The sequence below is a fragment of the Engystomops pustulosus genome, chromosome 10, assembly GCF_040894005.1.
Source record: "Engystomops pustulosus chromosome 10, aEngPut4.maternal, whole genome shotgun sequence".
Taxonomy (NCBI): domain Eukaryota; kingdom Metazoa; phylum Chordata; class Amphibia; order Anura; family Leptodactylidae; genus Engystomops; species Engystomops pustulosus.
The window spans coordinates 76,981,966-77,006,812 of NC_092420.1; the positions used below are offsets into that span (position 1 = coordinate 76,981,966).

Below are 24,847 nucleotides of genomic sequence, written 5' to 3' on the forward strand. Positions count from 1 at the left end.
CCAGCGTTCAGCTCTCCATACCCCAGACGCTGGAGCGGAAACGCAAATATAGTGCAACCCACCCGCACGCCCAAGCCCTTAATGTGCACATCTCCAGATTGCTTAGCCTGGAGATGCTGCCCTATAGGCTAGTAGAGACCGAGGCCTTTCGCAACCTCATGGCGGCGGCCGCCCCTCGGTATTCGGTCCCCAGCCGCCACTACTTTTCCCGATGTGCTGTCCCAGCCCTGCACCAGCACGTGTCAGACAACATCATCCGTGCCCTGACCATCGCCGTTTCTGACAAGGTCCACCTGACCACGGACACGTGGACGAGTGCTGCCGGGCAGGGCCACTATATATCGCTGACGGCACATTGGGTTAACTTGGTGGAGGCTGGGACCGAGTCTGACTCTGGGGCTGATCATATACTGCCGACGCCGAGGATTGCGGGGCCTACCTCGGTCCAGGTGTTTCAGGCCTACTATGCCTCCTCCTCCTCCCACCCCTCCTCCACCTCCTCCTCCGAACTACCATCCGTGGGCACGGCGCCATCAGTCGGTAGCTCTAGGCACAGCAGCAGTGCCGTCGCTAAGCGACAGCAGGCGGTGCTCAAACTGCTGAGCCTAGGCGACAAAAGGCACACCGCCCAAGAGCTATTACAGGGCATCACGGCGCAGACTGATCTGTGGCTGGCACCGCTGAACCTCAAGCCGGGAATGGTTGTGTGTGACAACGGCCGTAACCTGGTGGCGGCTCTTCAACTCGGCAGACTGACACATGTGCCATGCCTGGCCCATGAGTTAAATCTGATAGTTCAGCGTTTCCTCAAGACATACCCCAATCTGTCTGATTTGCTCACGAAGGTGCGCCGCATCTGTGCGCATTTCAGGAAGTCCAGCCCAGATGCTGCCACTCTCAGGGCAGCGCAGCGCCGCCTCCAACTGCCCGCTCACCGACTGTTGTGCGACGTGCCCACGAGGTGGAATTCAACACTGACCATGTTATCCAGAGTTTACCAGCAGCGCAGAGCGATTGTAGACTGCCAGATGTCAACTTCCACCAGAACTGGTAGTCAGGTCAGTCAGCTTCCTCAAGTCTACAATGAGGAGTGGACGTGGATGTCTGATATCTGTCAGGTGCTGAGTAACTTTGAGGAGTCAACACAGATGGTCAGTGGCGATGCCGCCATCATCAGCCTCACCATCCCGCTGCTTGGCCTGTTGAAAAACTCTCTGGTCAGCATGAAGTCGGAAGCTTTGCGCTCGTCACAAGAGACAGGGGAAGAATATTCCCTTGTTGATAGCCAAAGCACCCTCAGGTCTGTTTCTCAGCGCATATCGGAGGAGGTGGAGGTGGAGGAGGATGAGGAGGAAGAGGAGGAGAATGTTGGCGAGACACAAGAGGGGACCATTGTTGAGTCCTTCACTGTTCAGCGTGTATGGGCAGAAGAAGAGGAGTTGGAGGAGTTGGAGGAGGAGGAAATGGACAGTCAGGCCAGTGAGGGGAGTGAATTCTTACGCGTTGGTACTCTGGCGCATATGGCAGATTTCATGCTAGGCTGCCTATCCCGTGACCCTCGCGTTCAAAGAATTTATTCCAGCACCGATTACTGGGTGTTCACTCTCCTGGACCCACGGTACAAGCAAAATCTTCCCACTCTCATCCCTGCAGAGGAAAGGAGTGTGAGAATGCATGAATACCAGCAGGCCCTGGTGCACAAGCTGAAACAGTATTTCCCTTCTGACAGCGCTAGCGGCAGAGTGCGTAGTTCTGCGGGACAAGTAGCGAGGGAGAGTAGGCGAGCAGGCAGCTTGTCCAGCACTGGCAAGGGTACGCTTTACAAGGCTTTTGCCAGCTTTATGTCACCCCAGCAAGACACTGTCACCTGTCCCCAGTCTCGGCAGAGTAGGGCTGATCTTTACAGAAAGATGGTGAGGGAGTACGTAGCTGACCATACCATCGTCCTAAATGATCACACAGCTCCCTACAACTACTGGGTTTCAAAGCTGGACATGTGGCACGAACTGGCGCTGTACGCCTTGGAGGTTCTTGCCTGCCCTGCCGCTAGCGTCTTGTCCGAGCGGGTTTTCAGTGCAGCTGGTGGCATCATCACCGATAAGCGTACACGCCTGTCGACTGACAGCGCTGACAGGCTGACGCTTATTAAAATGAATAAAGGCTGGATTTCTCAGAATTTCCAATCTCCACCAGGTGAAGGAAGCTCAACCTGAATAATTGATCCACTCCTCCTCCTCCTCATTTTCCTCCTTCTCCTCCTCTTTGTACAGTAAAGCAGAGGAAAATGGCTATTTTTTGACAGGGCCCACTGGCTCTTGCTATAGTACTTCATGCATTTAATTTTTCTGGAGGGCCACCTACCCGGTCCTCTGTTTGAAACAATTTTTGTGAGTGCCACATACAGGCACTCAATCTATTCCATTTTACTGCAGGGCCACCTACCTGCTCCTCTGGTTTGAAACATTTTTGGGACTGCCACATACAGGCACTCAATCTATTCCATTTTACTGGAGGGCCACCTACCTGCTCCTCTGGTTTGAAAAATTTTTGGGACTGCCACATACAGGCACTCAATCTATTCCATTTTACTGCAGGGCCACCTACCTGCTCCTCTGGTTTGAAACATTTTTGGGACTGCCACATACAGGCACTCAATCTATTCCATTTTACTGGAGGGCCACCTACCTGCTCCTCTGGTTTGAAAAATTTTTGGGACTGCCACATACAGGCACTCAATCTATTCCATTTTACTGGAGGGCCACCTACCTGCTCCTCTGGTTTGAAAAATGTTTGGGACTGCCACATACAGGCACTATCCAAATTAAATTGTCTCCATAGCAGCCTCCACACGTTGTCTCCATTGCTACCTCCAAAAGTCGTCCATATAGCTGCCTCCATACATCGTCCCTTTATCAAACGAGGTGTGTCAGGCAGAAATTTGGGTTGTTTTCATGGATTCCACATCAAAGTTGTTAACTTTGTCGCCACCCTGCTGTGTTATCCACAAAATATACTGGCAAACTTTTACCATTTAGGGATATTATTTCAGCGCTTCTTGCGCATCTGTTTACATTCCCCTCACCCGGCATATCCTAAACTTATAAGAACGCTACTACACTTGATCTTATACAAAAGGTTCTTAGAAGTGCTGTTTGGGGAGTAGCCTAGAGACAGGGGCTTGGATTGGCGAAAGCTCGCCTGGCAGCGGAGCGCCAGCTCCATGCGCATCATGCGCTTCTTGCGCATCTGTTTACATTCCCCTCACCCGCCATATCCCAAACTTATAAGAACGCTACTACACTTAACTTGGTGCAGGCTGGGACCGAGTCTGACCCTGGGGCTGGTCATATACTGCCGACGCAGAGAATTGCGGGGCCTACCTCGGTCCAGGTCTCAAAGGCCTACTATACCTCCTCCCACCCCTCCTCCACCTCCTCCTCCTCCGAATTACCATCCGTGGGCATGGCGCCATCAGTCGGTAGCTCTAGGCACAGCAGCAGTGCCGTCGCTAAGCGACAGCAGGCGGTGCTGAAACTGCTGAGCCTAGGCGATAAAAGGCACACCGCCCAAGAGCTATTACAGGGCATTCCACATCAAAGTTGTTAACTTTGTCGCCACCCTGCTGTGTAATCCACAAAATATACTTGCAAACTTTTACCATTTAGGGATATTATTTCAGCGCTTCTTGCGCATCTGTTTACATTCCCCTCACCCGCCATATCCTAAACTTATAAGAACGCTACTACACTTGATCTTATACAAAAGGTTCTTAGAAGTGCTGTTTGGGGAGTAGCCTAGAGACAGGGGCTTGGATTGGCGAAAGCTCGCCTGGCTGCAGAGCGCCAGCTCCATCCCAAGATCCAACTAACATAGTTGCAGCACCTTTAATCTACTACTAGTTCACTGCCTCCATAATAATAATAATAATAATCTTTATTTATATAGCGTCATCATATTCTGTAGCGCTTTACAAATCATAGGAAACAAATACAAATGTAATGTAACAGAGCACAACATTTGTATGGAACAACAGGAGTGAGGTCCCTGCTCGCCAGAGCTTACGGTTTATGAAGATGATGGGGTAACACGAGGTAAAAGAATATTTAATGGTCAAGCCATTCTTCTTAGGGAATAGAAAAAAATATAATAAATGGAATTGCTGTCGCTTGAACCACTCAGCCGTCATCTTATATACCAGGTCCAGGGTGAATGGGACTGCAGAGAAGTCTGGTGCCTGTTGGTTGCTGGATAACAGATGGGAGGACGACACAGGACGGGTTAGTAGAAGAGTTAAAACTTCATGCAGTTAATGAGTGTTATAGGCTTGCCTAAAGAAATGGGTTTTAAGAGCACGTTTGAAACTTTGGAGGTTAGGTATTAGTCTGATAGTCCGGGGCAGAGCATTCCATAGAATTGGTGCAGCTCTAGAGAAGTCTTGGAGACGCGAGTGGGAGGTCCGCACTAGGGTAGAGGTTAATCTAAGATCACTGGCGGATCTAAGAGCACGGGTTGGGCGATAGACTGAGATAAGAGAGGAGAGGTAGGGGGGTGCAGCATTATACAGAGCTTTATGGATGAGGGTTATTATTATTTTAAACTGTATTCGAAAGGAGACTGGCAGCCAGTGCAGCGACTGGCATGAACTGTAAGCATACATGGTCCCCTTATCAAACGAGCTGTGTCAGGCAGAATTTTGGGTTGTTTTCATGGCTTCCATGTTAACTTTGTCGCCACCCTGCTGTGTAATCCACAAAATATACTGGCAAACTTTTATCATGTACCGATATTATTTGAGCGCTTCTTGCTCACCTCCTTTGGTTCCTCTCTGACACCCATTGGTTTGAAGCCTGAGTCCAATTAGGGTATGTCGCCATGCCACTCTCTAGCCTGCTGCCGCTGCCTCTGCATGCCGTCCCCTATAGTGTCAGGGTCAATTATTGGATGTTTTAGATGCTATCTAGCTTCATTCTGTCACTCTGTCATGGCCATGCTGTTGCCCATAATTTTGGCATAATGGTGCGATTAGGCAGCCTCAGAGGCATCCATGCATGCTGCCCCTGCTGTTTCCTGTCCATTTCCGTGGTGTTTCCATCCTTTTCTGAGGTTCCCAGGTGTTTGGCCAAGCTTCCCTGTGCAGAGCCTTGGTCCCCTTGAAAAATGCTTGAGTCTCCCATTGACTTCAATGGGGTTCGTTATTCGAGACGAGCACTCGAGCATCGGGAAAAGTTCGTCTCGAATAACGAGTACCCGAGCATTTTAGTGTTCGCTCATCTCTAATAACAACCCCAAAATGGTAACACTGGAAAAAACATCTCATACCGCAAAAAAATAAGGAAACTAAAATCCTGGCAGTTGCAGGGCGCTCCTTCCCTTCTGCACCTTGTTGTGTGCCCATAAAATAAGTAACTGCCTTACGTGGGGGGGGGGGGGGGCGGTCTCTGCAGTTGAGAGAAATTGTATAACAAATTTTAAGATGAGTTTTTTTTCTTTTTATCCTTTGGAAATGTGTAAATTTTAAGGGTAAATGAACTTATAACCCACAGAATTTGACCATTCTAAATTTCAACTCCATTTTGATTTATTTACTATGAAGATCTCAAGGGGTTAAACAATCTTCCTAAAACCTGTTTATGATAGGTTGAGGGGTTCAGATTTGAAAATGGGTTGATTATATAGGTGATTTTAATGCTAAATATTTAAAATTTCATTCAAAACAGTATTTATCCCCAAAATAGTCAGTTCTAAAAATACGGAAAATCGCTGTGTGACATCAAAATAAATTATCCAGACATTTCAAAAATTATGAAAATGTAAAGTAGACAAATGGGAAATGTTATTCAGCAATTTATTTAGGTGGTAAATCGATCTGCCTGAAAACGATGATTTTGAATTTTGAAATTGATCATTTTTTTCTTTTCTTTTGTAAATAAACGCAAAACTTATCAGCTGACATTTACGAATAAAATGAAGCACAACATGTGGGGAAAAAACAATCTCAGAATCGTTTTGATAAGTAACAGTGTTCAAAAGTTAAAACCATATTAAGCGACGCAAGTCAGAATCCAAAAAATGGGGCTGAGCCTTAAGCTATAAAGTGGCTTAAGGGGTTAATATACTATAACATGCATACACACACCAGTGTGAGCTGTTCTGTCTCTGTCTTGTGTGTAGCAAAGGTGCTGGAAATGCTGCTCTCCTCTGATCGCCACCGGTGCCAGGAGTCACAGTAATTACCTATACAGAAAGACTGTCAATGTTATGTACCTGGATAACCCCTTTAACCCCTTAACGCTCTGTGCCGTAGCTCTACGGCGCAGAGGTATAAGGGATGTATGAAGAGGGCTCACGGGCTGAGTCCTCTTCATACAGAGGTGGGGGTTGTTGCATATTGCAGCAAACCCCCACCGCTAATAACCGCGGTCGGTGTTTAAAAGGCGGCGGCGGCGATCGGTTGCCATGGTAGCCTCGGGTCTTCGTTTGACCCGAGACTATCTGGCATCTGCAGATTCGTTACAATGAGCCAGTGGCTCATTGTAATGAATGTGCTGCAAAAATGCCATATATTGCAATACAGAAGTATTGCAGTATATGGTAGGAGCGATCTGACTATCTAGGGTTAATGTACCCTAGATGGTCTAAAAAATAGTAAAAAAAAAAATAAAAAAAAAAGTTTAAAAAATAAAAAAAATTAATAAAATATTAAAAGTTCAAATCACCCCCCTTTCCCTAGAACGGATATAAAACATAATAAACAGTAAAAAATCACAAACATATTAGGTATCACCGCGTCCCAAAATGCCCGATCTATCAAAATATAAAAACGGTTACGGGCGGCGGTGACGTCCGAGGCGGGCCGAAATGCCGAAATGCGACTTTTACACCTTTTTACATAACATAAAAAATTAAATAAAAAATGATCAAAATGTCGCACAGAACTCAAAATGGTAGCAATGAAAACGTCGCCTCATTTTGCAAAAAAATGACCCCTCACACATCTCCGTGCGCCAAAGTATGAAAAAGTTATTAGCGTCAGAAGATGGCAAAAAAATTTTTTTCTTTTCTGTACACATTCGTAATTTTTGAAAATGTATTAAAACACAATAAAACCTATATAAATTTGGTATCACCGCGATTGCATCGAACCAAAGAATAAAGTAGGCATGGAGCGAAGAGTGAAAGTCGTAAAAACCGAGCCCACAAGAACGTGACGGGTTTTTTTCAATTTTTCCACATTTGGAATTTTTTTTCAGCTTCGCAGTACACGGCATGTTAAAATAAATAACATTACGGGAAAGTAAAATTTGTCACGCACAAAATAAGCCCTCACACAGGTCTGTACACGGAAAAATGAAAAAGTTACGGATTTTTGAAGTTGGAGAGCGAGAAATGAGCCGAAAAACCCTCCGTCCTTAAGTGGTTAAACAAATGTATTTTAAGGTTTCCCAGAAGCATGTGAAATATGTTATTTTTTATTTATATAAATGCACATATACAACTTACACATTTATTGCCTCATCTAAATCTATTTACATACTCACACATGCAGGGCCAGCTCCAGGTCTTAGTGGGCCCCTGGGCAACAGAGCCTTAGTGGGCCCCTTTGTGGGATGCCCTCCAGTGGTCACACTGTCCCCCCCTCCCCCTGCGGACACACTGACCCCCTCCCTCCGCCCCCCTGCGGATACACTAATCCGCCCCCTCCCCCTGCGAACACACTGACCCCCCCTGCGAACACACTGACCCCCTCCCAACCCCTGTGGACACACTGAACCCCCTACGGACACACTGACCCCCTCCAGGAAAGAAAAAAGAACTCACCTTTCCTGGTTCCCCTGGAGCAGCGCCGGTAGCTGCCTTCTGTCTTCGGCCTGGGCCTCCCTGAAGCCGGCACACGGATCTGATGACATCACCATGTGCACCAGCTTCTTATAGCGACACTGGTACAATTGTTCCGGGTGGGCCCCTCCAGCACCCCGGGGCCCCGACACTTGCCCAGGTGCTTGCGCCGGGCCTCCACATGTAGAGACATATATATTCATACACTCATACATCCACATCTATACACAGGTTTGCACTTATAAGCAGATATGTTCATATGCTCATATACACAAACATTTGTATGTTCATATACACATGTATACGCTCATGTACACACACGTACACTTATATACACATATATTTATACACATATATACATACATTAATACACTCATTTACACACACATGTATGCACTCATATACACACTCATACACATATACATTCATACGCTCATATACACAAATACATCTATACACTTATATAAACCCATGGCTGCACTAACATGTATACACCTACATACTTTCCATGGAAGAGCTGCACTGATGCCCCTCTTATCCTAGATCAGTGATGGCGAACCTTTTAGTGGCCGAGTGCCCAAACTGAACCCAACTCCCCCTTATTTATTGCGAGGTGCCAACCAAAAATTAAAGCAGTAACTTATTGCTCCCTGTTCAACAACTTGATATTTGTCTCCTGAGGACATCAACAAGGTAGAAAGATGGAAAATTTTCATCATTTTAGCTTTTTCCAGTGTCCCTCTGTACACAGAGAATCGTGGGGCCAGTAGGAGGTCCTCCAAAAATAATTTGGCCCTGTCTACACAGTCCCCTTTTCCTACAGTCCCAAGTAGAGAAGTAAGTGTCAAAATATGACAGAAAGGAGCATATTTTAAGTTGCTTGGAACTGCAGGAAGATTCTTTGAGTCCTGTCTGTTGTGATGGGGCGATGGCCCGGGTGCCCACAGAAAGGGCTCTAAGTGCCACCTCTGGCACCCGTGCCATAGGTTCGCCACCACTGTCCTAGATGGTCAGAAAGCAAAGCATATAATTCCTTTTTTTTTTACAGTCTTTTTTAGTATTTTTTGCAATAATACAGGCAAAGTATCCAGTAAGGTTAGAAAAAATGTCCATACAGATGTGTTAAGTTGCATGGGTTTAGTTAGGCGGGTCACCAAAAACCACTGGTGAATGTTTTATTTTGATCTGTTGTGAATTTCAAGGAAACACCATCCTAAAGTATAAAGTTGTTTTGCTTTTCATTGATCTTACAAAATGGATCAACTACAGATGACACATAAAACACTCAGATTTTATTCTTTCTCTGGAGTGTAAAAATAAGTCCAACAGACTACCTTATATACTCGTGTATAAGCCGAGTTTTTCGGCACAAAAAATGTGCTGAAAAACGTCCCCTCGGCTCATACACGAGTCTATTACAAAAAAATTATAATTTATTTGATATAATTTATATATGTTACTTAAAAAAAAAAAAAAACTTATATACTCACCCTCCGATGTCAGTGTGGCTTCCCGATGTCCCCGATGTCAGCGCGTCCTGTCTTCTTTCTTCTCCGTGGCTCCTCTTCTTTCTTCTTGCTTCTGTCATGGACGCGGGCATGTTTTCTTCCTACTATGATGTCAGCAGCGGCCGCGTCATAGTATGCGCCTGCTAGAAGAAAACATGGCCACGTCCATGAGAGAAGCAAGAAGAAAGAAGAGGAGCCGCAGAGAAGAAAAAAGACGGAACACACTGACATCGGGGAGCCGCGCTGACATCAGAGGGTGATTATATAAGTTTATTTTTTTAAGTGCTGTGGGGGCAGGCTGTATACTACTGGGGGCAGGCAGGCTGTATACTACTGGGGACAGGCAGGATGTATACTACTGGGGGCTAGCAGGCTGTATACTACTGGGGACTGGCAGGCTGTATAATACTAGGGGCTGGCTGTATGCTACTGGGGGCTGGCTGGCTGTATACTACTGGGGGCAGGCAGGCTGTATACTACTGGAGGCAGGCAGGCTGTATACTACAGGGGGCTGGTGGCTGTATACTACTAGAGGCTGGCAGGCTGTATACTACTGGGAGCTGGCTGACTATATAATCCAGGGGGCTTGCTGGCTATATATTGGGGGGGGGGGTTGACCAATGCATTTCCCCCCCTCGGCTTATACTCGAGTCAATAGTTTTTTCCAGCTTTTGGTGGTAAAATTAGGGGTCTCGGCTTATACTCATAGTTTCATAGTTTATACGGTTGAAAAAAGACACTTGTCCAACAAGTTCAACCAAGGAAGGGAAGGGATTGGATGAGGATTTAGGGGAAACAATTCTATATAACATAACCATCAATGTTATTTAGGTTTAAAAAGGCATCTAGACCCTTCTTGAAGCTCTCTGCTGTCCCTGCTGTGATCAGCTCCTGAGGCATGCTATTCCACAGATTGACCGTTCTCATAGTAAAAAAGCCCTGTCGTCCCCGGTGATTAAACCTTGATTTCTCCAGACGGAGACAGTGCCCCCTCGTCTTTTGATTTTATTTCATCTGAAACAATTTACCACCATATTTATTGTATGGACCATTCATATATTTATATAAATTAATCATGTCCCCTCGTAGTCGTCTCTTTTCCAGACTAAATAAATCTAGTTGTTTTAATCTTTCCTCATAACTAAGACTCTCCATACCCCTTATCATTTTTGTGGCTCTACGTTGAACCCTCTCCAGCTCCAGGGCATCCTTTTTATGGACCGGTGCCCAGAACTGGACAGCATGTTCCAGGTGAGGCCGAACCAATGCCTTGTATAGTGGTAATATTACATCCCTATCACGAGAGTCCATACCACTTTTGATACATGACAAGATCCTACTGGCTTTAGAGGCAGCTGCTTGACATTGCATGCTGTTACTCAATTTTTGATCTACTAGTACCCCCAGGTCCTTCTCAACAAGGGACTCTCCCAGATTTACTCCCCCAAGCACATATTTTGCCTTTGGATTATTGGCCCCCAGGTGCATAACCTTACATTTATCCACATTAAACCTCATTTGCCAAGTGGATGACCAAACATTCAGTTTGTCCAAGTCACCCTGGAGCCTATGAACATCCTCCATAGACTGTATTACATTACACAGTTTGGTGTCATCTGCAAAAATAGACACAGTGCTATTAATTCCTACCTCTATATCATTAATAAATATATTAAATAGTAGTGGGCCTAGTACAGAACCCTGGGGTACACCACTCATAACTGGTGACCATTCCGAGTAGGAATCATTGACCACAACTCTCTGGATACGATCCTTTAGCCAGTTTGCAATCCAATTGCAAATGATTTCTGCCAAACCAATAGCCCTAATTTTACCCATCAGGCGTCTATGAGGGACAGTGTCAAATGCCTTTGCAAAGTCCAAGACCAAAATATCCACAGCTGCTCCTCCATCCAGGCACCTGCTCACCTCTTCATAGAAGCAGATACGGTTAGTTTGACAACTTCTATTCTTAGTAAACCCATGCTGGCTGTCACTTATTATACTATTTGATGTCACATACTCCAGTATATAGTCTTTTGCTACTCGGGTCGGCTTATACTAGAGTATATACGGTAATAATAAACTGGATTGGAAATGTATAAAAAACTCTGGATAATCTAAATACATGTAAGTTCCGCTATTCAGTTCTAAAAACATAATGGGGCATATTTATCAGGGCCTCTAGCTTATTGCTAGAACTTGCGATTATTTTGCCCTCTCTGCAACCTTCATGCCAGTGGGGCGTGAAGGATGGGGGGCACGGCCGGTTGAGAGTGGGCCAGCCCGGGGCATTACTTTCCCCGTGCCTGCACACTTGCTGCTGACAGCGACTTTTCACATGTGATAAGTTGCCGGCCTGGCGTAGAATAAACGCTGTGCAGCACCCTGGCCGATGCATCAAGTGGCTGAAGCCTCTTGATGTATCGGGCTGCGAAAATGCAGCGGGGGGATGGTGGGGGCTATAATACGTGCAATAAATATCCCCATTATAAAATGAAATCTTGCCTCTTGTTGATTGTTTCAAATAGAATTTTTGGTTGAGAAAATGTTATTTACATTTCCTGGCTAAGTTAAGTGAATATAGAGGGAAGGGGGGTATTTGGAATATTTTTCTACATTACTACTAAAAAAATAATAATAATATTTTTTTGATGTCTCTCATTGACAGCATGCAATACACAGATCGATTGATTCTGTATAGACAAATAAAACCAAAACTGGACGAGAACTATAAAGAGCAGGAGCACTGCAAGACGCTAGACGACGGAAAAAAGAAGTAAGTTACAATCCAATTTAATAGACTATGGGGGAGATTTACCAGAAGTGTCTAAGAGCAAAACTGTTCTACTTGATCAATGCAACCAATGAGAGCTCAGCTTCCATCTTCCCACCGCAGTTTAAAAAATAAATGCTGAGCTCTGAGTGATTGACATGTGCAAATGGATCAGTTTTTAAATCTCAATGCCCTTGTAATGTTTACACAATAAAGATCATTGTAACCGCTTACTTTACAACTTTACTCAGTTTTATTGCTGTTTTAGCTCCTATCACTCAGTGATTGTCAGTGTAATATTCCAAAGTGTGGGTGGGGACACATTATGATCCATCTAGTTCTGTGAGCAGACATTGTAGTTAGATTATCAGGGTACAGGGTTTATATACACTTTCATACACCGAACATTGTACTAATATCCGACACATAGAAAGAGAGATGAGACAGATCAGAGATGATGAGAAGCTTATTACACACTGTCAGCCCTGCTACATATGTGCTCTCACACAATGAGATGTCCTGTGCCTGCCTCCCCCTGATAACTTATCTTCCTGTAACTTGCAGCTTGTGTTGTTTGCTTGCAGGAAGTGAGTGAGTGTCAGTGAGCTCCGTCCTGGACTGCAGGGGGCAGGGTAGAGTGCAGGGGGCAAAGGTACAAAAATCTCAGCTGCGCGTCGTCGAACAGAAATCCAAGATGTTGGTCCCGACCCTAAGTGAGAAGTTACAGAGTGGTGTCTAGGGGAAACCAAAATTTTATACACCAGGACTGATAGAGAGAGGCTGGTGTCACGGGTGACCCAGCGATCCATGTCTCGGATCGCTGGTGCACCTTTGCGCTGCCCGGTCCTGGCTTGCTGTCCTGGCACGTGCGCGAGAGACTCTCCAGGAATTTAAAGGGCCAGCGTCCTCCTTATTGGTGCTGGCATCAAGGCTCTGCTATATAGCCTGGCGACTCCCAGCATCCCCTGCCGGATCTTCATGTCCTGTTACTAAAAGAGAAAGCCCTCCGTGTTCCCGATTCCCGTGTTCTGTGATTCCCGTGTTCCGTGGTGTTCCATGGCGTTCCCGTGTTCCACGGCGGTCTTGGTGTCCTGCGGCAATCCTGGTGTCCTGTGGCGGTCCTGGTATCCTATGTCGGTCCTGGTATCCTGTGGCGGTCCTGCCAGCCATCCGTGGTCCAGCCTTCGTGTCCCTACCTTGGCTGCTAGTCGCACCTGCGGAGCGACCTTGTGACTCCCCGCCGCAGCCAGACCGTCCCTCTTTGCGGCGGGCTCTGGCGAAGACCAGGAGTTCACTTAGACTCCGCTCCCAGGTTGCGGCTAGTATTGTTATCCCCCGCGGTGGTCCTGGGAGTCCACTGACTATTCCCCTGAGACTGTGACCGCTGGACTTATATCTGTGGATTGCTGTATTTTTGTTAAAAACAGTGAATTAGAGAATGTGTTCTTTTGTTATCCAGAGAACATTTAAGAAACTTGAATAATAAATTGCCCCATTATTTTATTTTGCTCTCATGTGTGGCCGACTTTTTTCAGTAAAATTTTGGAGCTATTCGGTGCATTTTAAGTTACACCTGATTTTCTAGGTACTCTTTAGCACTGTATAGTGAAGTGCTAAAGTTGTCTGAAACTGTTGTCTTGTCATCACTTCCAGTCCAATGGGAACATCTTTTCCCAAAAAGCTTAAAACCTATTTAAAAATCCAATATTTAGAAATCCAAATCAAAATGATCCATCATGATAAACCAGGGACACTTACTCATTGATCCGGATGATTCTACGGATCTACGGATCGGTGGCGTTCCCATCACTGAGATCCCCACCGATCAGCAAGTTAGGCCCTTTCCTGTAGATGGGCCTATCTTGCTTCGTGGGAAAACCCAGTTAAAACAAAGAAGGTCAATCAAAAGTCAGTGAGTATGGAACATCAGCAGATTGCATCCTCCAATCAAGTGCCACCACTTTCTAACAGAGACCAGGAACCTTGCAAGTGCTGTAGTGCTGGATTAAAATGGGAAAAACAAAGCAAATTGTTTGATGGGTTTTTTTAAATATTTTTTTTATTCATTTGGATCCTATAAACAGTTTTAAAATAATCTCTTTTAAAATTAGATTTTAATAGTGTTATAATACTGTATACTGTATGACGGTAGTATGTTAGGGTATAATTTGCATTCTATGCCTAAGAGAAAGCTTCCCTGTGGTTTATCCAGCGTAATTGTGATTCCAGGGTGACCTTCTGCTTTCCTACCCACTGTGATCCAGTGCTGCCTGTCCTGACCTCCTTTCTGTTCCCAACTACATTTCTGCTCTACGACTCTGTACTTCGCTTGGGCCATCACCGTGAGCAAAGTCGTGTCTGTGGAGCGACTTGGTGTTATCCCGTCGAGCTAGACCAATCGGCTTTGCGGTGGGCTCTGATGAAAACCGGGTACCACTTGTATTCCGCTCCCAGGTGTTGGCTTACCTCATCGCTTATCTGAATATTCCTGTCAGAACCTACTAATGCTTTCTGCAGTGTTCTGAGGTTAACCCACACCAAGGGCTGTTTGCTGGAAACATTGATAGACAATTGCCGAGGGCTTTAACTTAGAGCTCAGTAGTGTTTCGCCGGTGAATTGAATGAAGGACTGTTGACCAGGTCAGCAGTTGGGGGTGGCATCCAGAAACACCTTTATATATCTGCCCAGAGCCATTACATCTTGCTGGTTTTACTAGTCTCCTGACACAAATTGCATTATTATACCTTGTACCTGATCTCTGTTATTTTGACCAATTTTTTGCTATTCGATTCTATGATTTGCCGCCATCTTGGGTTTGCCCCGGTTCTGTCTGAATTTGCTTGACTGTCTTTTATCTGTGTTTGTCCCTCAGTGTCTTGTCATCTTTCCTGTGCACTCTGTCAATGTAGGGATTTTTGACCAGAAGTTCCTAACCAATAGGGTTTGCAAGGCTTTTTATGTAGGTGACAGGGGTTGTGGGTGAGTTTACTCAAACCTGCAACAGAGCATGCATGAAAGTGGATGTCTCACTACCTTCATCAACCTCAACTCTTCCCATGCTTAGGTGACACTCCATTGATTCTTGAATAGGTGAATTCTTCTCCATTTTTTGTTCTGGATTAGTTCTGGATCTTTACAGTCAGATCTACAGGACAACCTATATCTAATAGTAGGAAGCCCAAAAAGGTACTGAACTGAAACTACTAAAAAAGGTACTGACTCTCTACTATCCAATGGGTGGTCCTGGACTGGAACACACCCCCTGCCACCCCATCTGACAGTAGAGAGATGAAAATATTGACACTTATTGCTTAAAATCTAATTATTTTTAAGTAAATAATTCCAACTACACCAGAATCAATGAAACAATGTATATGAACCCAATCTATAGGTTGTTTAAGCTGGTAACAGAACCTCTTTAAGAACATAAATCCCTTTTCTTGACCCATTACCAACCTTGTAGTTTAATGCTTATGCCTTGGCTATGACATTTTCACAGTAGGCATGTTGTGTCACTCGTATTTTCCCCTGGGATATACATAATTTGGCAGCTTTTTGATGGGATTTAACCCCTTTACGCCGAAGCCACTTTTCCCCATCCTGACACAGCCTATTTTTTTCAAATCTGCCCTGTGTCACTATAATTGGTTGTAACTTTGGAAACTTTAACAAGTGATTTTGAAATTGTTTTCTCGTGACAGTACTTAATGTTACTTGAAAAAATTTGTTTATTTTGCGTTTATTTATGAAAAAAATGGTTATTTGGTGACAATTTTGAAAAAGTCTCGATTTTTTTTCAATTGAAAAAGGTTCTACTTTCTCCATACATAGTCATAACTGCAAAAACACTTGATAATTACCATTCACCGAATGTCTGCTTTATGTCTCCATGTTTTTTTATGCATCCTCTCATTTTTGTAGGATGAAATGGGGCTTGGAACTTTAGGTACGATTTCTCACATTTTCATAAAAAATACAAAATCCTGCTTTTGCAGGACCTGCTCAGATTTCAAGTCACTTTAAGAGGCTTAAATAAAAGTAAAACCCCATAAATTACCCCATTATAGAAACTACACACTTAACGTATGTAAAACAACTTTCATGAACTTTGTTAACCCTTTGTTAACAAAAATCGGATGCAATTTTGAAATTTACATTTATTTGGCTAAATGAATATGTTTTTTAAAAAAATTTACACATTCTCAGTGGATGATATACCAAAACGCTCCACAAAGTTTGATACCCAATCCCTCCGGCATATAACAATCCCCCATAGGTGGTGGTAACCTGCTGTATGGGCACACGCCAGGGCATCGAAGGGAAGCTGCGCCATTCAGAGCAGATTATGCATTGTCACTTTTTATTGGCTATACAATCTTTATTATTTTTTGACAATTTGGACATATAAGGGCTTATTTTCTGCGACATTAGATGCACTTTACAAATACTTCATTTTAGGGGTCATTAGCTTATTGATGTCATAACTTTTAAATGTATGTAGGAAAAAATATCGTAAATTTTGGTTTCCTTTCTTCTTGTATTTTTTTGGGGGGTCGTACCATAAAAATGACATATCATCGTTGTTCTATAGATCACTACGATTACAGTGATAGCTCATTTATAAAGTTTTTTAATATATTTTTACAATTTTACTGAAGAAAAACTATTACAAAGAAAATCTCATTTATTTTCGTATCGCCATTTTTTCGGGGACATAACTTTAATATTTTTTGGTTGACAGAGCTGGTTTAGGGCTTAATTTTTATGTGTTCAGTTGTCCTTTTCAGTGGTACCATTTTGGCGTACATAACTTTTTAAATCCCTTTTTAGAACATTTTTGTGAAGGGATCCTTGCAAGAGGTTAATGCCCCCAATTGGAGGAAACTCCAATCGCGGGTGCTAGAGATATTTTGTTTTAATATAAATATGGCAGACTTTCTACTCCTTTGAGCTTTGTTGCCTTACTTCTTACAGTGCTGCAAATGCCCTACAGTCTAGAGATGAGAATCTCCAAACAATACCAGCAAGAAACAGGTAACAAAATTGATCATTGTTTGTGACTCCCATTAGATAATACAGTATATTATTTCAATTGCATAAAATGGTAACAGTAGGTACTTAAAGGCGTTTTTCCATGAAGCAAGTTAGGCCCTATCCACAGGATCAACACTTGTGATCCATAGGGCTCCTAATACTGAGACCCCACCGATCAGCAAGTACGGGGTCCAATGAACCCACAATGCACCCCTAGTCAGCCAAGATGACTGGAGCAGCCAGTCGCGCATGCATGTGGTTTACTTGCCAAACTCCAACTGTTTTATAGAGATGAACGAGGCAGGCCTCACATGCGCAACCATCTGCTCCGGCCATCTCAGTGTGTGCTATGAGGGGTGCGATGGAGGGTACATTGGACTTGGGTCCCATCACTGAGACTTCCACCAATCAGCAAGTTCGGACTTATCCTGTGGTCCTAGGACCTCTGGTGAAGCTCTCTGGGTGATGGTAAACTTACTTACTGTACTGTAGTTTGTAATGATCTGAAGGCGTAAGAGACATGAAGGACAGTGAAGTTGCTACAGGCCTACAGATCATTGCAGCCCAGGGATAAAGTAAATGACAGTAGCCTCGCCCAAAGAGATTCACTGGGAGGTCAAAACTATTATCAAATGTTATCTGCAATGAAACTGAATTTTTAATCCTTGCTCCAATGACAACCCAAAAGTTTTAAAATCCAATTGTCACAAGGACAAGAAAAATGTTGGGGCTCAGTTACACAAAATATACAAATTCAACAAGAACCTATTTTATACATAAGCCAGGGACTGCATGTACTATAATAAGATTTTCTCCAGAAATTCTGGAACAGTAGATTTTTTTTTCTCTAGCCCACCAATCACCATTCACCACCAATCTTTACTAGAGCTCTTATGGGAGAAGAGCCACAATGAGTGAGGTAAAGAAGAACCCCAAGCTTATTGATGTTGAGCTCCAGAGATACAGTAGGGAGATGGGAGTAACCTATCACTGAAGCCTCCACCAGTCAGGCTTTATGGCAGAGTCTGCTGACGGAAGCCTCTCCACATAAAGGACTCCCAGAGAAATAAGAAATGAATTAAACTTTCTGGGGATAATTCTAAGTGGTATGTGTGGAGAAAACCAGGCGCTGCTCATCACCTGCCAAATGCAATCCCAACAGTGACACATGGTGGTGTCAGGGACAGGACCACTGGTTGTAATTGAAGGGAAGCTGAATGCGGTCAAGTACAGAGACATCCTGGATGAAAACCTCTTCCAGAGTGCTCTGGACCTCAGACTGGGTGGAAGGTTCCCCTTCCAACAAGACAATGACCCTAAGCACACAGGTAAAATAACACAACAGAGGCTTCAGAACATCTCTGTGACCATTCCTGATTCGCCTAGACAGAGCCCGGACTTGAGCATCTCTAGAGAAACTTGAAAATGGCTGCATTGATACAAAGAGTGAATTTAATTAAATTTAGTTATGAAGTCTCTAATGTGTCCTATGTTTACGCAAAGTAATTTTTGAATGTTATTTATTTTTGCATTATTTTTCAATAGAAAAAGGGCTCTGAATGTCCTCACTCCCTGGCTTGCCCCTATCATCTGGAATGGAACATATAATATTACTATGTTAGATGCTCAACACAAAGATACAAGAATTGGACTCTTTGTATTTGGAGTAAAAAAGTAAGTTTTTAGCATAACTAACCGCATAAAATTAAATAAATGATTTTCTTTCAACCAAGTTAGGATATTGTGTGCACACAAATTAGCAAAACAAGACCATACAAGTAATGTTACAATATAAACCGCTTCAGGAAACTAATTAGTGATACAGATAAAAACAGTGGGCCCTGAAACTAAACCTCCTTTTCAACTGTCCCTAATTGCTTTACCTACCACAGGACATAAGAGACAACTAGTCGACATTCCCTTCAAGCTTTTAAGTTCAAAAATAGAGACAAAGACAATACAAGGCAGTACAAATCACAAGGCAAGCCAAAGTCAGAATATCAAGCAATGGGTAAAAGATATCAGAATACAGTGCACAGAAACAATCCTAGTTCTTTCTCAGGACAAGGCTATAACATGCAAAGAGCAACTGTCCACAAAACTTTATATGAGATGTCAGAGCCCTGGTCCAGAATATGATTGGATCAGTTCTCTAAATAAAGGCAGAGCCGCAATGAGAATGGGGAGAGTTTCTGTCCATCACAGAGGGTTAACTCTTAGTAAAGCTGAGTAGAGTTCATAGGAGAGGGGTGAGGTATAAATCAATCAAGGCGTCTAGGAAAGGAATACACAAGTGTTCAGACAAATTGGAGCAAAATTATGCCTCCTCCATCGCACTTAAAGGACAAGAGATGATGCAGGGACAAATTTCCTTGTTTTGTAGATTATTTCTATTACATCATTTTGGGTTTCTGGTCCCCATTGCATTTCAACTCTCCTAAGCATCGGACAATGTGGTCACCATAATAACACTTTGTTTAGTCTTCCATAAATAGGCCTTATTCCTGAAAGCCAGTGAGGTTGAGCAGTAGTTACTCTTGCCTTTCATATGGGGGAAGTTGACATACAAAACTGATGAAGGTCAAGTAATGTGTAAACTAGTGAATAGATCGAGGAATTTCTCTACATTGATTCCAACATGAACCTTGAAACCAGATAAAAGGCAAAATAAAAGTATTTCTCTTAAATTACTCTAATTTTAATAGCCACTGTAATTCTTAAGAATAAACAGTTCAGTATATCAGAGGTTGTTCTGCTTTAATGTATACATGCTAAACTAACCTTGTAGAGCCTTGAAATATTCACTATTGATCTTTACTTCTTACAGTCTTGAGGACCTTTACATGGTGTACTGATTCCTGGTAAAACCATCAGTTCTTTTTACCTGGGGACATGGGGCGGTATTTTGGAAGGACCTCATTTTATAGTAGCTGTGGATTTCATGATAGGGTTTGCTGTGGTTTTCTGGATGTTATTATTAGGCTAATGTTGTATAGATGGTTTCCAAATGTTCATCATTTGGGGTCAAATCCACCTAGGAGCCAATAAATTATAATCACAGATTCCACTATAATAAATCAACACAGAGTGGGAAGTACAGTGGGTGGTAGCACTTCTATAAATCTTGGGCTTTAAGAAATTAATTCACATAACAGTAAAACTTATGAAAACGCATTATAAAAGAAAATGGCTCTTACAGAAAAAGTGCAGCGCATGTAGGAAAAGCACAGGAAATTGGGTTATTGTTTGGGCAATAAACTACCACTCAAAAGTTTGGGTTTACTCAGACAATTTTGAGTTTTCCATGAAAACGCAGACTTTTATTCAAAATGAATAGAAAATATAGTCCAGATATTGACAAGATTGCAAAATAATTTTTTGATTTGAACAATAATTTCTTCTTCAAACTTTGTTTTCATCAGAGAATGCACCTTTTTCTGCAATTCCAGCATTGTAGACCTTTGGTATTCTAGCTGTTAATTTACCGAGGTAATCTGGAAAAAAATGTCCCCCGTGCTTCCAGAAGCTTCTTCCACAAGTTGGATTGGCTTGAAGGGCAATTTTTGTTCACCATACGGTCAAGCTGCTCCTACAGCTCAATGGGGTTGAGATGTGGTGACTGGGCTGTCACTCCATAACAGATAGAATAGCAGCTGCTGCTTCTACCCTACATAGTCCATGCATAATATGGAGGCGCTTTGGGTCATTTTCCTATTGTAAGGTGAAATTAGTTCCAATCAAGCGCTGTCCACAGGATAATTGCATGGCGTTGTAAAATGGAGCCTTCCTTAATCAAACCTTCTACAATTCTTCCACTTTACCAGCACCACAGCAACCCCAGACCGTGCTTGACAGAAGGTGTCAGGCATCTTCCAGCATCTTTTCAGTTGTTCTGCATCTCACAAATGTTCTGTGTGATCCAAACACCTCAAACTCAGATATGGCTTTTTCTTTGCCACTCTGCCCTGAAGGCCACCATTCTGGAGTCACCTCTTCCCTTTAAGGATGACACTGTTATTTGGAGGATACTATTTAATGAAGCTGCCATTTGAGGATCTCTGAGGCATCGGTTTCACAAACTAGAGACTCTTATGTACTTGTCTTGTTGCTTAGTTGTGCAGCGGGGCCTCCCACTTCTCTTTCTACTCTAGTTAGAGAATGTTTGTGCTCTCTTCTAAAGGGAGTAGTACACACCATTGAAGAAAATCTTCAGTCTCTTTGCAATATGTCGCATGGAATGGCCTTCATTTTTAAGAAGAAGAATAGACTGTCGAGTTTCACACTTCTTTTTTTTTTATGGCAATTGTGAGAGTTTCATAGAACAAAGAAATGTGATGCTCAAGATTTTTAACAAGCTCAAAGGAAGGTCAGTTTTATACATTCTCTAATAAGCCAAACAGTTTTCAATGGTGGTAGCATATTTGAATACAGGTTTTAAAGGGTTTTTTTAAACATTCATTAGCCTTCTTACACAGCAAGCAAACACAATGTACCATTAAACCACTGTAGTGGTTGTCGTTGGCAATGGGCCTATATTCATCTATGTAGATATCCCATTAAAAACAGACATTTGCAGCTAGAATAATCATTTACCACATTAAAAATGTATGGAGTGTATTTATGCTACATTTAATGTTAGTTTCATTGAAATGAAGTGTGCTCTTCCTTCAAAATATGCTCACCTTGCCGGGTTGTCATGATGCACTTTGTAGAAATATCATGCGCTGCATTGGACCCATGATGACACAGGAACAGAGCTCAAAGCCTGGTGAGCTGACATCAGTGGGGTTGGAGAGGGGAAGAGCTGTACAGGAGCACAAAGGTGGGGGTTTAGAGCTGAGGAGTCTGCAGCACAGACACGTCATGTGTTGTTGTTTTTTTTTAAATGCATACAAACCAAATCCCAACCCCTGGGATCACACAGAGGATTTTGTCAGGAAGCCGAGTAAGTTAAAACACACAATTACATTGTAATGCCAATGCTTAGAGAAGGCAGAAAGACATAGTTGCACTGCAGGTGTGATGGGCTTCTGCAACCTGTCCTTAGTGACCCTGAGATTCCTGGTGACAGGTTCCCTTTAAAAATGTCCTTTTCTGAAATTTTTCTATGAAAAGCACACATTTTTTGGCAGACCAAAGATACAGCCTGTTATAGTAGTAATGAAGGAAATGTGTTCTTTTTCAGGTATATTCGTTTTCTCCTGCCATTCCTAGAATCAGCAGAACGTCACTTTATGGTTGGCCATAAAGTTACTTACTATGTGTTCACGGACAAGGTCAATGATGTAGTCAAACCCAAAATGGCTGAAGGCCGTATCTTACAGCTTCACCATGTGGCTGCTGACCAACGCTGGCAGGATGTGTCCATGAGAAGAATGGAAACCCTAACAGTCTTCACCAAGGAGCGTATGCCCAAAGAGATTGACTACCTGGTGTGTGCTGATGTGGATATGGTATTCAATGATCATGTAGGAGTGGAAATACTTGGAGACCTGGTGGCTACAATCCATCCGGCACTTTTTCTTTTCGAACCAGAGGGATTTACTTATGAACGTAGACCAATTTCTGCAGCCTATGTCCCACATGGGCAGGGAGACTTCTATTACATGGCTGCTCTCTATGGCGGAAAAGTGGATGAAATATCCAAACTCAGCATGGCATGCCACAAGGGTATAGTAGAGGACAAGAAAAAGGACATTGAAGCTTTGTGGCAAGAGGAATCTCATCTCAACAGGTATCTAGTGTACAACAAACCGACCAAGATACTTTCACCTGAATACATCTGGGACACTGACCTACCTAATGGAGAATACATCAAGAGAAGGAGGTTCATAGCTGTGCGCAAGAACCACCAAGAAGTGAGGAACTAGGATACAATCACATAAATATTTAATAATTAAGGGACAATCAACATTGCTTGGGACTATCAGCATTTTGGGGTATTCATTGTAAGGCTTGTTATGTGTGTAATTTCTATTTTTGACTCTTTTATCCTTTGACTTATTCTTTTGTTCTTGACTTAATACTTGCTGCACTATGTTGCCAGTAAGACCCTTTTCAAATGGATGTTGAGGGGACATATATGTAGATATTGGTCCCTATAAACGTCTATATGTGCCACCATACCTAACTGTTTAAGGCCGGACGCCATGCCCGCTATGGAGTGGGGAGGGCTAAACAGGGCTCACCCTCCTCCTCTCCAGCTTGTGGCTGTGTGCTCAGGTGAGTATACTAAACTCACAAGAAAAAAAAGAAGTATGCTATAGGACCCAAAATGAAATATAAACAAATTTTATTGATACCATAATACACCACGACACAAAAAGACAATAAAAACATTTAAAAGTGAGAACAACACACAAAACCAATCCAGCAGGGAGACCTAGCATATGATAGTGCTGGTCATCCCTACAAGCCTCCAGCTCCCCCTACTGGAATAACACTCCCCTAGCTGCACAAGATGGAAAAGATGATATAATGATAAAATGCTGAAAGGTTATACCAATGAATGAAATCAAAGCAATGAATCCCGGAAGGGGACCCCCATGAAAATCTGCAATTGTATGAACAACAACCATGCCACAGAAATTTCTGCAAAAAAATATACAATGAAAGACTATATGAAAAATGAATGAGGGTATCTACCTACAACAACCGGGGTGCACGCAAAGGAGAGGTGAGGTGAGGGATGACCAGCACGATCATATGCTAGGTCTCCCTGCTGGATTGGTTTTGTGTGTTGTTCACACTTTTAAATGTTTTTATTGTCTTTTTGTGTCGTGGTGTATTATGGTATCAATAACATTTGTTTATATTTCATTTTGGGTCCTATAGCATACTTCTTTTTTTTCTTGTGAGTTTAGTATTGGTCTTACATGTATGTCTTTGACCCTTACTATATCTACCAAAGGAGTGCTAGTCCTGCCCCTTTTGTTGTTTGGACTCAGGCGAGGATACATCCATTTGAACGAGGCCCAGGTAGATGTTTACTGATTCCCCCATTGGTAAGAGGAGACTGGCTTCAGTTTATTCACATGCTGTGTAGCTCTATAACAGTGATGGCGAACCTATGGCACTGGTGCCAGAGGTGGCACTCAGAGCCCTTTCTGTGGGCACTCACGCCATCACCAGAGATGACTCCCGGTATCTTCCTGCAGTCCCAGACAGCCCAGGACTTGCTGTTCACTGAGCTATTTTAAAGTGACAGGACTACCTGGGACTATTTTCTGCTATATTGGTGCCTCAGGGAGCCGGTATCAATGAAAGCTGTGACAGACAAGGGAGTATAACTCACAAATTAAATTTCTGTGTTGGCACTTTGCAATAAATAAGCGGGTCTTTGTTGTAGTTTGGGCACTCAGTCTCTAAAAGGTTCGCCATCACTGCTCTATAATGTGACAGGGGCACTGATAGGGTAGTAAAAGTTTCAGGGCATGGGCCCAAATTCTTATGCACCACATTTTTTGAAGAGTCCACTCCATTACATACCCTCCCTCACATGTTCTTGTCCCAAAAACAACTGTACTCGGCATTTACTGCTACAGAAAACACAGGAGAAAGCCACAACTCTTCCATCCGCTGAATGCATTGTACCTGTTCTCGATCTTCTCCATTACCAGGTCTCCTCTTTCAGAAACAAGTCGTCCCTGTGTGGTTTACCAAAAACACATCTTATGCGGTGTCATGGTGTAC

The 24,847-nt window shown here is 43.2% G+C and overlaps 1 protein-coding gene across 4 annotated transcripts in view; it reads left to right on the forward strand.

Moving 5' to 3' along the window:
* Positions 1–24,847, forward strand: part of LOC140103546 (histo-blood group ABO system transferase 2-like) — a 137,228-nt gene that overhangs the window by 16,428 nt on the left and 95,953 nt on the right. For 2 of the 4 annotated variants that reach the window (XM_072126644.1, XM_072126643.1), the window contains 3 exons: positions 12,016–12,123; positions 17,096–17,155; positions 18,701–18,829. In XM_072126644.1, the coding sequence (XP_071982745.1) occupies positions 12,016–12,123; positions 17,096–17,155; positions 18,701–18,829 (297 nt within the window). The remainder of the gene's footprint in view (positions 1–12,015; positions 12,124–17,095; positions 17,156–18,700; positions 18,830–24,847) is intronic. The other 2 variants (XM_072126645.1, XM_072126646.1) reach the window with 2 other exon arrangements.